The 14,057-nt window shown below is 43.8% G+C and overlaps 1 protein-coding gene and 2 long non-coding RNA genes across 5 annotated transcripts in view; 1 reads left to right on the forward strand and 2 right to left on the reverse strand.

Annotated features, from left to right (window-relative positions):
- Positions 1 to 163: 163 nt before the first annotated feature.
- LOC140133211 (uncharacterized) lies at positions 164 to 6,592 on the reverse strand. Its single transcript, XR_011855849.1, has 3 exons — positions 6,422 to 6,592; positions 6,055 to 6,328; positions 164 to 544 (listed from the first exon to the last, which is right to left on the reverse strand). It is a non-coding gene; the product is annotated as an uncharacterized lncRNA (long non-coding RNA).
- A 225-nt stretch (positions 6,593 to 6,817) lies between these two features.
- The window catches only part of LOC140133210 (uncharacterized), a 50,263-nt gene continuing 43,023 nt past the window's right edge, over positions 6,818 to 14,057 (forward strand). For 2 of the 3 annotated variants that reach the window (XR_011855847.1, XR_011855846.1), the window contains exons 1-3: positions 6,818 to 7,054; positions 12,966 to 13,145; positions 13,777 to 13,973. This is a non-coding gene — a long non-coding RNA (uncharacterized lncRNA). The remainder of the gene's footprint in view (positions 7,055 to 12,965; positions 13,146 to 13,776; positions 13,974 to 14,057) is intronic. The other variant, XR_011855848.1, reaches the window with a different exon arrangement.
- The window catches only part of SLC6A19 (solute carrier family 6 member 19), an 85,756-nt gene continuing 79,906 nt past the window's right edge, over positions 8,208 to 14,057 (reverse strand). The window contains exon 14 of the mRNA XM_072153068.1: positions 8,208 to 10,141. Coding sequence (XP_072009169.1) covers positions 9,932 to 10,141 — 210 coding nt within the window. The 3' untranslated portion in view covers positions 8,208 to 9,931. The remainder of the gene's footprint in view (positions 10,142 to 14,057) is intronic.

Raw genomic sequence — 14,057 nt, forward strand, 5'->3', positions numbered from 1 at the left:
CCCTCTGTGTCGTGCATCTCCCAGTGTTACCCCGCTTTCCCTGTCTCAGACTTGTATTGGTTTCTGTGTATCAGTGTTGGGCGAGATGGGCGAATCGATTCTAACTTCGGTTAGAATTTCCAGAAAAAATTTGATTTGTCATAAAGCCAAAGTTTACGGTGATTCGTAGGAACAAAGGTTTTTTTTCTCCTTTATTTCCAAAATGGTGCAAGTACAATGTATTACATGGGGCAGAGAGCAATGGGAAGGAGAAAGGAACACCCTCCATCACATGTGCAGACCTGTAAGCCTATCAGCGACCGGCAGGCTTATGTGATGTCGCACAGCCCTATAAAAAGAGGTAGCCATTTTCAATCTCGGCACTTCACACTGTATGTGCTGCCTGTAGCATCCAGCTGCTTCTACTTTACTTTCTTTTTGTTTCTGAAGTGAATAGGAAGAAATCAGTGTAAAATCCACATATTTCTGTACTGATTTCTGCTTCAATCCCACGGTGTCTGTTCTTGTGCTTTTGTATATCCCAAATAGCAGTTCTTTTTTGTTTCTGAAGTGAATAGAAAGAAATTAGTGTGAAATCCACAACTTTCTGTAGTAATTTCTGCTCCTTTTCCTGGGTGTCATTTCTTATGCTTCTGCATACCACAAATTTCAATTTGTTTTGTTAAATAAAGAAGATTGGTGACAAATCAACAGTTGATTAACCAATATGTCTGACAGAGAGGTAGCAGGTGGAGCAGGCACAGGGCGCAGCACAGTAAGGGGACGTTGCGGCAGAGGTGGCTCTGTGAGGCCAGAACTGCTGTTGTCATCTAGCGACAGTGTGTTGATAAACAACCCAAAGATTGTCGATTGGTTGACTAAGTCATCCGCTTCCTTCCAAATGACATCTGACAACCCCAGCCAAGAGTCCGTGGGTTCGTCAGATACAACCCTTAGTAGTCATGTGCCAGGAACAGGTCAGTGGTGCTCACCTATCCTCAACCAGCCTCTGTCCAGTTCATTTCCCTGAGCCAGAGATCTACTAGGTGGTCTGTGCTCAACACCACTATATAGCAAAGATGAATTCTTTGATGACAGTCAGCAGCCTAGAAAACAGGGGTACCGCACTCCTGATAAACTGTGGATGGTGCTTACGTCGGGTACTCAGCCCCAATATACAGGAAAAGAAAACGTAGCACACATCCTATATTGATTTTTATGCTTTCATCTTTTAATGCATGTGTTTAGTATTTACAACTCCACCAAAAAAGTTTTTAAAAAAAATCATATGACGAGGTTATTTCTAGCGACGTTTCGGTCTCAAACGACCTTTGTCAAGCCCGATCTTAGTTGTGGTCTATGTGCCGGCTCAGGTGGAGTGAGCTGCTTGTCAGTGAAGAGGTGCGGCAGACATCCGTAGGTTTGTGCAGTAGGTGGGAAAGTAGAGATGTGGAGAGTGTCAAGGGAAGTTATGTGCATACTAAGACCGTTGAGGAGGATAGCAGTGACAGGGAAACACAAATCGATGATGATGTAGTCGATCACATTTGGGAGATGGGTGAAGCCAGGGATTCATCATCATGAGAAGCTTGTCAGCTTGCGTGTCAGACAGCGAAGCAGGCAGAGAGTCGCTACTGTGGCCGTGAGTCAGCAGGGTGGCAGCAGTGTGAAAACTGAAGCTAAACGGCCGCGGGGTACAAACCTCGCTTCGGAGGTCTAAGTAAGCAGTGGTACAGGGGCTCAGCGAGGCAGCGGCATTAGTAGTCCCTCAGTGCAGAGTGTTGGCAGTAAAATCACCACCTGGGCGGTGTGACAGTTGTTTGTTAAGACACCAGAGTAGCCGTTTGTAAATATGTCTAATCTGCGGGCAGAAAGTGAAGCGCGACCAGGGATCTAACGTTGGCACCATGGCCCTGCATCAACACATGCAGCATCACCATCCAATGGCCTGGGAGAAAAGTGGAACAGATGTGGAGGTCCATCCTGCCGCCACAGCAGCAGCACCTAGTGGCACACATGCCATTTCAGCCAGTCAAGGCTCCAGCACCTCTGCCGAAGGGAGCTGTTTGTCTTTGACATCATCTACCAGTCCAGATGCTGCTGCTCCTCGCTACACATGGCGCCAGCAGTCGTTTAAAGAGGCGATTACAAAGAGACAACTGTATGCGTTCAGCCATCTTAAGGTGCAGAAGCTGACAGTGCTCTTGTCCAAGTTGTTGGTACTGAAGTCCCTCCCTTTTGAAGTCGTTGACTCTGCACCCTTCAAAGAACTAATGGTTTGTGCCTAACCGAGGTGGAGAGTTCCAAGCCACAATTTTTTTTCCAAAAAGGTACTGCCAGCCCTTCACCAATATGTAGAACAGAAGGTGGTCCAGTCCTTGAACTTATCAATTTCTTACAAGGTGCACAGCATCGCAGAGGTGTGGAGCTGTAACTATGGTCAGGGCCAGTACATGTCCTTTACAGCCCCCTGGGTGAATGTGCTTCCCGCCCAGCCACACCAACAACTTCCACAAGAGACGCCGCTTTCTCCTCCACGTTGTCTGACTGCTGCTTCTGCGTGTCCGCCTCCTCTTTCTCCACAACCACCTTAGCCTCCACAAGTCTAACTGCTGCGCCATCATAACACATATGCAGGGCAAAGTAGTGTCACACAGTCCTACACCTGATTTGCCTGGGTGAGCAAAGTCACACAGGGAGGAACTGCTCTGTGTCATGCAAGAAGAAATCAATTTGTGGCTTTCTCCGCGACAACTAAAAATCGGAACCTTGGTGTCCGCGCTGTACCGAGGAGGGATGGCCCATGCGTCAGCATTGGCGTACTTGTTTAATCTGGTTGTCAACAGATTCCTCAAGTCTTTCACCCATCTGCAAGAAATTCTAAAAATGGCCAGGAAACTGTGCATGCACTTGAGCCATTCTTACCAAGCCAAGCACACCCTCCTCGAGTTGCAGCATCAGAACGGCCTCCCCCAAAATAGTCTGATATGCGATGTTTCCACCCGTTCGAATTCCAGCCTCCATATGTTAGATCACCTTTATGAAAAGCCATTAATAATTTTTTGATGATGCAAGCAGAACGGAGTACTCCCCTGTGTAACTTTGATGTCAGCCTCTGTCAGCTCATGCGTGACACCTGCCATTTGCTCAGGCCCTTTGAAGAGGCCACGTTATTTGTCAGTCGACAAGACTGCAGAATGAATAACGTCATTCCACTGCTTCATGTCCTGGAACTCATGCTGCAAAATCTGTCTGGTCAGGGCACTGGAGAAGTGGAGACTACATTTCATAGCCATGTGAGTGGCAGATGACCCAGAAGCACCGTGGCAGTATACAGTGGAGATGGAGGCCAGGAGTCTTTCCGAGTCACTTGCGCAGATGGCCCGCAGCATGCTGCTTTGCCTAACTAGTGACAGCCGAATAGTCAACATCCGGCATAGGGATGACTTTTGGCTCTCCACCCTCTTGGACCCTCGCTACCAGTCAAAAATGGGTGACTTTTTTCCAGCTGTGAGAAGGAGGAACAACGGGCATACTATAGAGAAATACTATGCACACAGTTGGCCACTGCCTATATGCGCCATTGTCCATCCTCTGTCAGGTCTGACCAGGGGATTCCTAACAGTCATCACTCACGTACTACTGCCATCCACCTAATGAGGAGGGTACCCACCACCAGCAGCAGCAGGACATGGAGCAGAATCTGCACCAGTAGGTGGTGGCCTACTTCGACTACACTTTAACACTCCAGGTAGAGGATCCCATGATACTGGGCAGCCAAGCTTGCAGAGTTTGCAGTAGAGAAGCTGTCCTGCTCAGCCAGTAGTGTAGTATCAGAGCAGGTGTTCAATGCAGTGGGCGCCATCGTTACCCCATCATTACCCGTAATGTGGAGAGACTGACCTTTGACAAGATGAATGAGGCTTGGATCTGCCAGGATTTCAACTCACCAATGTCTTATGCATCAGATTATATCAGCCATGACGCCTCCCCCAAACGTTGAGAAATGAGTCTGTTATAACTTCCTCCCTCAGCCACTATTCTGATGCTGCCAGCCGCCTGATGCCACACAACTGCTGCCAGTTGCTCCATCTGCCTCCTTCCATCTTTACCAGGGACTGGAATTGTCCGCCACCTCCACACTCTATCATTGTGCCACTCTGTAGGTTCCTGCTGCTGCTGACGCGACCTCCACACTATATCATTGTGCCACTCCGTGGCTCCTGCTGCTGCTGACACCACCTCCATACTATATTATTGTGCCACTCTGTGGGCTCCTGCTGCTGCTGACGCCACCTCCACACTATATTATTGTGCCACTCTGTGGCCTACCAGGTTGCTGCCACCTCCAACTATATCATTGTGCCACTCCTTGGCCTACCAAGTTGCTGCCACTCTCTGACCTCATGCTGGTGCCACCTTTGCAGTTCTTTTTTGGCAAAGACACAATATTTTTAGGAAAACTGTAATGAAGGATTCATGTGGCATCTCTAACCTTCAAATTTAAATGGAAAATTTCAACTTCACATTAATTTCAAACTTCATCATTGTGCCACAATGTGGCCTCCTCTGCTGTGGGCTCTGTGGGCTCCTCCTGCTGCCACCCCCACACTCTATCATTGTGCCACTCTGTGGCATTCCATGTTGCTCCCACTATGTTGCTGCCACCTATGGGCTCCTGCTGCTGCTTTTGCTGACGCCAACTCCACAGTCTATCATAGTGCCACTTTGTGGCCTCCTGCTGCTGCTGCCGCCACCACCTCCACACTCTGTCATTGTGCCACTCTGTGGCCTACAGTATAAGAAGTGAATAGAGGCGGTGCTCGGGGGCACTATTGCAGTAACTTCTGCGTCGTCAGAGGAGACAAAAACTCAGCATATAGCTTATATGGAGATCAAACTGTAGGTTTCTAGACTTCGGTGTGGTGCTCTAACTGCAGTGACAGGTCATTGACATAGACTTTGTGGTAGAAAAAGGGAAAAAAGTTGGCACTCACCACCTTTAGTAAAATTCTTTTCTTTTATTAATCCATTTAAAATTCGGCGTACACAACAGGGGAGGGTAGCGAAGGAGGATGCGTTCTTTCACCAGGGACAAATCGTTTCGCACTTTGGTTAGCGCTTCATCTTGCGCTAACCAAAGCGCAAAACGATTCATCCCTGGTGAAAGAATGCCACCTCCTTCGCTACCCTCCCCTGTTGTGTACGCCGAATTTTAAATGGATTAATAAAAGAAAAGAATTTTACTAAAGGTGGTGAGTGCCAACTTTTTTCCCTTTTTCTACCACGAAGTCTGTGGAATACAGTGTTTTCACCAACCTTCATTATTTGCCATTGTGCCACTCTGAGGCCTACTCATGCTGCTGCCAACTGACCGCTGTCTCCCTGGAACACCCTGTGATTTCCATAATGCTGTTTTCACCCTCCACCGCTCTATGACTTTGCCGCTATGTTCAGTTTTCCCCTCCATTTCATCTGTCAGATGGAATGAAAAGACTCAGCATTGATAGCCAAAAGCAGGAGTGGATACAGAACACAGAGGTCATGCAAATATGCCATTTACTGGTCATCTCTGTTTTGGATCCACTCCTGTTTGTTTTTGGCTTTAGCAATACTGATGATGGATTATTGACCGATTGAAAACAGACACTGATGGATGAAAAGAAGGGCAAAATGATCAGTGACGTCAATGCAGAATTACTGCGGACACCCTATGCACTCTTTTGGGGGGTTTCTACATGTATCCACATTTAACAGAACATGTTCTGTCATAATCTATGGAATCATCTGATGTCACTGTGTAAAAAGAGTGCACTCTTTGATGTTATAGTGGAATCTTGGCCCTCAGCTCAGTCCTTTCAATCTGGAACAGACATTATCTTGTCAGGCTGCGTTCCCGCTTCGCTTATTTGGTGAAATTGGCCACTGTAAGTGCAGCAATTCTAAGAGCGATGGCTGTCATGTGCATGTCATACTAAAACACAGCATTGTTTGAAGACCAAACTACGCTTCCTATGCATATTTAAGTATGGCACAATATTCTACAACACCCTACAGGCTCTCTGCAGCCAATACCTGTTTTTTAACGTGATTCATCATGATTCAATTTGGGTCGAATCTAATTTTTTTTTTTAATTTGGCAAATCAGGACGAACCGAATTTTAACAAATTCTCCCATCTCTAATCAGTGTGACCACTGGTCTATATCTGTAATCCGGTTATCTGAGCGCTCCACCATTCAGCAGCTGCCAGATGAAGTAAGTCTTCCCTGTCATCTTCTAGGGTAACTCAGGGACCCTTAGTTAGGTTCCTGATAGCGGGTTTTCCTTGTCAGGGCAGCTTAGCTTACCTGCAGGAACATCACAGGGTGAGTTCGCCACTTACCCAGTCTGACAGCTAGCGCCAAGCCTGATTGTGGTTCCTGGAAAGGGTTCTGACATACCTGTCTTCTTTTTGCTAGTGTTTCTGCATTACCTGCTGCTGTTTTTAGGTTTCAGTTGTTTTAATTTATATTTGTATCAGGAGTGGCCAGGTTCCATTTGAGGCGGGTTTTGTCATTCAGTATTTGCTAGGTATTTTATCTGCAGCTTATCCCTGTCTCTGTTGTGTTAGAACATCTATACATTTTAGTAGCTTGTTTTTTTGACTCTGGTGAGAGAATGTGTGAAATTTGTCTGTTCTCTTGTATTCACTCACCGCTTTCCTGTCTGTTCCCCTTTGTCTGTGTTTTTAATAATGAGTGCTTTGTGGACCTGTTCTGGTTGTTTCGCGCTATTCCTGTCCTCTTCCTGTATTCAGCTTCGGTTGTGTGTTTGTGTGCATGCTGGGATTGCTTACTTTTACTTTTATGGATGTGCCGCGATCATCTGCTTGGAAATCTCTTGTACTTCGCCTGCAGTCCTGGCTGGAAAACATGATTGCACTCGACACGTGCTGGATTCACGTGGAAATACACTTCCTCGTGTCTGATAATCTAAGACCATCAACAGGGTGAGCCACACAAACGGTTTATCTTTTGAGAGAATCTATGGGTGGCTAACATGATGAAGGAATCCAAATTAAAGGGAATATCCAGGTCAGCAAATTCATCTTTTATCCTCCTTGCTAATCCTTGTCAGAAGGTTCCCACAAAAGCCTCATCATTCCTAGCAAGCCTGAAACTGCAGGGGATATTGTTTCCTTGTTACCGGGTAAGATGATGTAACAAGAAATGTTTAATTGGGTTTCTCAAAAAAAGACTGAAATTATTTGAGGAAAAGCTTCAGGTATGTAGTCACATCCCTCACACACAGAATGAGGAAGGTTTAGCCATACCAAGACTTTGTCCAATAATAGAGTCATGATAAAGGCAGTCTTCATCTAGACAGAAGGAGGTGTGCATGCACTTTTAAAGGAATTTTACACAGAGAGTCAGAACTGGTTTATAGCAATTTAATTTCAGCTGTGGGATTTCAGCTGTCCAACTGATCTGGGGCACAGGCCAAAAGATTCAGGGCACGAGCCCCGTATCTTTTAGCCTAGCGATGCCCCTGACTGGGGGGCTGCAGCCTGTATACTGGGGGGCAGGGGCTGGAGGCTGTATACTGGGGGGAAGAGGTTGCAGGCTATACACTGGGGGCAGGAGCTACAGGCTATATACTGGGGCAAAGGGCTTGCTGTGTACTGGGAGCATGAGCTAGCTGTCTATATACTGAGAACAAGGGGCTCCTGGCTATATACTTTGGGCATGAGCTTGCAGGTTATATACTAAGCTCATACTTGAGTCAATAGGTTTTCCCAGTTTTTTGTGTTAAAATTAGGTACCTTGGCTTATACCTGGGTCTACCTCTACTCCAGTATATAAGATAACTGCATCCATGCAGCTAGCTACATTGTTATTTGTCTGCATGAATCAATCATGGTGCTAACAGAAGTCTTGTATATCTTGCCAGCAGGGTCCGTGGCACAGAAACAACTGGCAAATGTGGAACCATCTTTATATTTAATCAGTTCGACTTTGGGCTACTCTACTATTATGTAGATTATCCCTGGAACACTCCAGTTTTAACCCTTTCACTTCTATGCAAGCAATAGGTCTGTGCTACAAGAAGCTTGAAAGGCCTCTCTAGTTTTGTTGGCCTTGGTGTGAATAGCAACTAGTCAAGGAGTCCAGGGGTCATCATTGCAAGGCACCAAAGCAATAGGCAAAAAACTATTGGTGATAGCAAAAACAAAGAAACCAGATTAAGTATGGATCCATAGCAGGTTTATCTAAAATATGTACAATAAGTTACATTTTTATTTGAATTCATTTGCAGTAATAAGGTTCACCAACCACCAAGCAAATGGAAAAAAAAGCACCAAGTTTGTTCACTTATAGATATTTGACTTGTCCATTTGTTAAAACTGCACTTTTAGGAAGCATCATAGAAACAAAATTAAAATAAATTAAACATAAAACATAATTTGTACATCATATACAAAACTTTTTTTTTCCAAAGGGTGTCTTTTTTGTGGAAAAAGTTTTTGTATGACTGCTTCCAAAAATTAGTCCTCCTTCTGTATAATCATATACAAAAACACTCCATGTATTCCTCAGTTTTATTTATCTGTTTTGAACATTATTATAGTACTGAAATTAATTGTATACATCGGTCCTGTACTTAACAACTGCACACCTGACTAACGAGGACAAGTGTTCTTATAAGCATGGACTTCCATTCATCCAAATTAAAAGGCACATCTGTTGGACCATGAAGCATCACGTAGGGGAATAAAAGTCATTTGTTTCTTGTTGTCTGGTTGTTGAAAATCCAATAATATTGTATATTTTGATGTATAGCCCTTTATAAGGCTAATTCTTGCGTGGCCGATAACTTTAATAAGCTTTAATTTACCTAATATTCAAATTATCTAAAGAGGCTACAGGGGCGTGGAGTAGCCGGAGCTGAGGCTACACAGCGCGGCTACTCCACGCCCCAGTAGCCTCTTGTGTTCTGCCTACCCAGAGATCTTCAGAGCGCAGCAGAACGCAGGTTCTCGGCTGCATCGTCTCGGCTCTGAAGCTGGAGCTTCTGCGCATTCGCAGAACTAAGGTTCACAGACGAGTGCGCGCAGCTACCAGTGTGCGCTGAAGATCTCGGGGTAGGCGGAACACAAGAGGCTACTGGGGCGTGGAGTAACCGCACTGTGCAGCCTCAGCTTCGGCTACTCCATGCCCCAGTAGCCTCTTTAAATAATTTGAATATTGGTTGAATTAAAGTTTATTACAGTTATCGGCCACACAGGAATTACATCTATACTTTAGAGGAACCTGCCACCGGATCCACCTTAATAGGTAGATCCATGGTGGTAGTTTTTTTTTTAAGGGATTATCTAGAAAATAGGTTTCTAATGGTGCACCCCATCACTGTTACCAATACTGGATGAGGTATGTCACTCCTCCAACCAATTATTAGCTGAACAATGTTTCCTGTGGTGTCATGAGACTGCCAAGAAGTGGATTATAACCCGGAGCAGTAAGCAATGATTTCATCTTACGAGTCCCACTGTTAAGGCCATTTGACTACAGTTTTTAGTAGACAACATCTTTAAAGATGATGATGCACATTTTCTCTAATGTGGCATTAGTGATAACAGTAAACCAATGTTTTGTTAAAACCTGTTAAACACAAACAATATTGAAAATCACTTAAATAAATCTAGATTTACATTGTTTAAAGTAAGTGAACTTGATGTAATTTCTGAATATAGAACTGAACTTGCTCCTTTGCTGTATGCAGAAAATACTGCAAATGCAGTGATAGATGAATGGGCAGATATGGCTCTTTTCTATTCCATCACAGATATTTCAGTTCCATGATACGTTCCTCTCTTGTGACATTCTTCTTTTTCAATAAAGATCTTGGTAGTAAAATATTTTTTATTTTTATACAGTATGTACTATATAACTATATACTCCATGTTCTAAACTTTAAACCTTGTTTTTTGTATCGCCATTGATTGATGCCATAGATGCAGCATTCATAATGACTTGCTGGTCATCATCCTTCTTTATGCACCTCCTAATAAATATGAAAATGGCAAACCCAGGTATAACTAAACTTGGAACTCCAGCAAGAATTACTATTATTGCGTATACCCAGCCAGGATAGGGTTGTTCTTTTGACTTTGGAAATTCCTCCTATAAAATAAGAATATGAAAAATGATTTTAGATTTTATTAACTAATTTACAGGCGGTCCCCTACTTAAGAATACCCGACTTGCAGACGACCCCTAGTTAAAAACAGACCTCTGGATGTTGGTAACTTACTGTACTTTAGCCCTAGGCTACAATGATCAGTTGTAACAGTTTTGAATAGTGTCTGCAGTGCAGCTTTATTGTTAATCCTGCTTTTTATGACAATCCAACATTTTTAAAATCCAATTGTCACAGAGACCAAAAAAAATTTCTCTGGGGTTACAATTATAAAATATACAGTTCCGACTTACATACAAATTCAACTTAAGAACAAACCTAAAGACCCTATCTTGTACGTAACTGCCTGTATTATGCAATTAGTTATTATGTTCAAGTTGGCATTTATTTACATAACACAGTGCTTTAAAGGGAACCTGTCACCACACTTTCACTAATAAACCTAGCTATGGGTCCACATTGCACTATACTAACTTGATGAACTTGAAGAATGCTTGGCACCCTGCCCAAAGGAGCAGCAAGTCATAAGGGATGTGTGTTATTCATGCAAGGTACACAGTAAAAAGTTTCCCTTGCCAGGTTAACAAAGTTCCTTTTCTAGGGATAGGAAGAATTGTGCATTTAATTTTAGCTACATACAGTGTTAGCAATAGTTAGTATACTGCTATGACAACCTGTCATTAGGTGTATTAGTGATAATCTGGTGTCCAGTTCCCTTTAACCCCTTATCAACATGTGACGCACGGGCTGAGCCTTCTCCATAGCCGGTAACTGTTTGCTACATATTGCAGCAAACACTTACTGGTAACACACGCATGGGCGCCGCCATCTTGATAAGGATCGCTGCTCCCCGTGATGTCATCGGGGGGCTGCAATCAGTTGCCATGACACCCTCAGGTCTTCTGAGGCTATCTGGTTTCAACCTATTCATTACATGTGAGATTTTTGTAAATGTGTAAAACATTATAAAACCTATACAAATTTGGTATCTCCATGATTGCACCGACGCAAAGAAGAAAGTAGACATCTCATTTGGGGCGCACAGTGAAATTCAAGCCCATAAGAAAACCAATTTCACTGCAGTTGGAATTTTTTTTCTTGCAAGTACATGGCATGGAATATTAAATACCGTCACTAAGAAGCGCAATTTGTTATGCACAAAAAAGCCCTCACATAGCTCTTTACATAGAAAAATATAAAAGTTATAGATTTTTGAAGGTGGGGAGTGATAAAAACGCAAAAACGAAAAAAGGTCCTCGGCGTTAAAACATCTACCACTAGCATGTCTGTGTGCTTGGATTACAATCCTCGATCCTGGTGGTAGATGTATCCTAGTAAGAAGTCCCTGATGAACATTGTTCCTCAGGACTTCCTTTATTATAACTCTATATCCCACTATTGCTTGCTTGATTGTACCCTCAAACAGACAATTCTATTTGCTAAGTGTTATATCTGTGTCTTCTGGTATCAGAAGATGCTGAATTTTATCTTGATCTTTTCAGTCGGCAGTTCTCTCTGATTGGAGTGCTGGTTGAATATATATTTTACGACTCTCTGTAAACTTTACGCTGAACCAGCAAATGTTAACAATCTCATTCTCAGATCTCTGCGCCTCTCTTACCCTTACTAACAATAAATACCCTGTGTACTGGTTAAAGATTTTTTTGCAAGATTTATTGGGGCACATTTACTTAATCGTCCTGCGCGATCCCCGAAAGTGCATTGTCCGACCTGAACGCACATCTACAGCAATTCACTAAGATCGCGTGCCCGATATCCTGCATGTGTCGCTTCCCTGCTCAGGTCAGCCGGAGTTCACCTTCTTCTTCCTGGTGCATGTAAGTGCATTGTCTTGTGACACAAATTGAATTTTAAATCCTGCGCTCAGTCCAAATCAGTTGGATCGTCCGATGGCCCGCCCCCGCGATTCCTGGCGCAAGAAAACCTGCGCACTCACGCAAACAGGTCAGAGAACATATAAACTCTTTTACAGATGTTGACTTGGGTGGGACCTGAACCCAGGACCCCCCGTGCTGCAAGGCAGAAGTGCTACCCACCCAGCCACCATGCTGCCCCTACTCTTCTGTGTATATTGTGCTGTACTTTATATCCTATCTCTGTTGGGGCCAGGATTGTTGACCTCCCCATTATGTTATTTGTCCACACTTTGGTACACCATCTTTGCAGGACATGGTTGTTGGGGGTCGGGAGGTTTAGGCTTTACTGTCCTGTCTGTTGTCTCCGAGTTCAGTGCCCCATTACAGTTTAACCAGCAGTAAAAACTGTTTTGATAACATTGAGGCAATTGACCTTGTTCACATGGTGCACAACCTTGCTGAATGGGTTAAAGCACAAAACAGTGTCCCCTTCCTCCTTCAGTTTAGCCTGTGTCAGAGCCCAAGGTCAAGTTGCCTGACTTGTTCAGTGGTAGTAAGCTGTTTTTCTCCTTCAGGGAGAGTTGTAAATTATATTTCTGCATTAGCTGCTCCTGATTCATTTTTTCAGCGTTGGGGCTATTATATGAGGAACCTGACAAAACTTGGTATGCTGAAGGTCATTTTACAGCTTTACGACTCGGTGGAAAAATATTGCTCTGAATTCAGGAGATTGCATGCTCCTTCAGGTTGAAACAACTATGCTTTTAAGAACCAGTTTGGATTAGGATTTTCAGATGCGCTAAAGGTCTTTTGGTTGCTCTTAGCCTAGAAACTACAAAGAGGCTATATCATTGAAAGTCAGGTTAGGCAGAGACTTGAGTGAATGTATGTTGCCTTTACCTGTTCACACTTCTCTGTCTTCTTCAATTAGCCCTCCTGTCCTGCCTAAAAGGATAACTCGAAGATGAATCCATGCAAATTTGAACCATGTCACCCCATGATAGGAAGAAGCATTGCATTAAGAACTTGCTGTACTTCTACTGTTGTAAATCTGGTCAGCAGATTGATAACTGTGCCACAAGACCTTCGGGATGGTCACTGGGACACACAGGTATTTCCCAAACCAGTTTTGAAAATTCTATTGCCTATTACCCTTTCAGTTTCTGTGAAATCTGTTTTTGACAAAGCCTCTGTATATTTAGTGGCTGCAGCCAATATGAGTTTTGTTTTGGCTCTGGGCATAGATCCAGTCAAACTGGGTGCTCCATTCCTACAGTAGTAACACATGCTTACTCTTCCCATCTAAAGGATGACACATTTTGTTCCAAGACTGGAATTTCATGTTTTCAATAATTTGTCTGCTGAGTCATTCTAGGGTTGGACGTCTGGTGAATTGGTAAAAATTGGTGTTCTCATCATTGTACCTTATTACTTGTTTTTGATGTCCAGGCTTAGAATGTGAATCTGTCTGACTTGATTTTGCTGATGTTTATGACAAAGTTTCTGCTGAGATCTTTTCTCTGCATATGCCTTATATTGTGACCTCATTAAAGACCTTCCCAATATCCTATGTGTAGTTTTCTTTTGTAGTGGGAAGAAAGATGGTGGCCTCATATTGATAATGAGCTCCATAACATTAAAAAATATCCTCTCCCATTGATCAATCAAATAGTGGGTGCCTGAAGGACATTTTTAATTTCTTGCCATTTGAGTTGTGCAATACTTCTGTTTCTGCCTGACAGCTTGGGCAAGTTGGGAGACTAACCCCAGAGCAGAGGTCCACTGTCTAGACTCGGCTCCATCTTACCCAGCCCAGCCTGAAGTCACTACTGTGAGCAACCCTTCCTGCGGACCAGCTATCTCCTACCAGCTTTCCAGCTTGCTGCACCTGCTGCGGATTTTAGGCCATTGCCTGGTGTTCCAGTTCAAATAAAGAACCGTGAGTTGATTTGCACAACGTGCCACTGTGTGATCCCTGGATCAGGCTTTTTCACTATCACGGGCTCCCCATCCTCCATCACCC

The sequence above is a fragment of the Engystomops pustulosus genome, chromosome 5, assembly GCF_040894005.1.
Source record: "Engystomops pustulosus chromosome 5, aEngPut4.maternal, whole genome shotgun sequence".
Taxonomy (NCBI): Eukaryota; Metazoa; Chordata; class Amphibia; order Anura; family Leptodactylidae; genus Engystomops; species Engystomops pustulosus.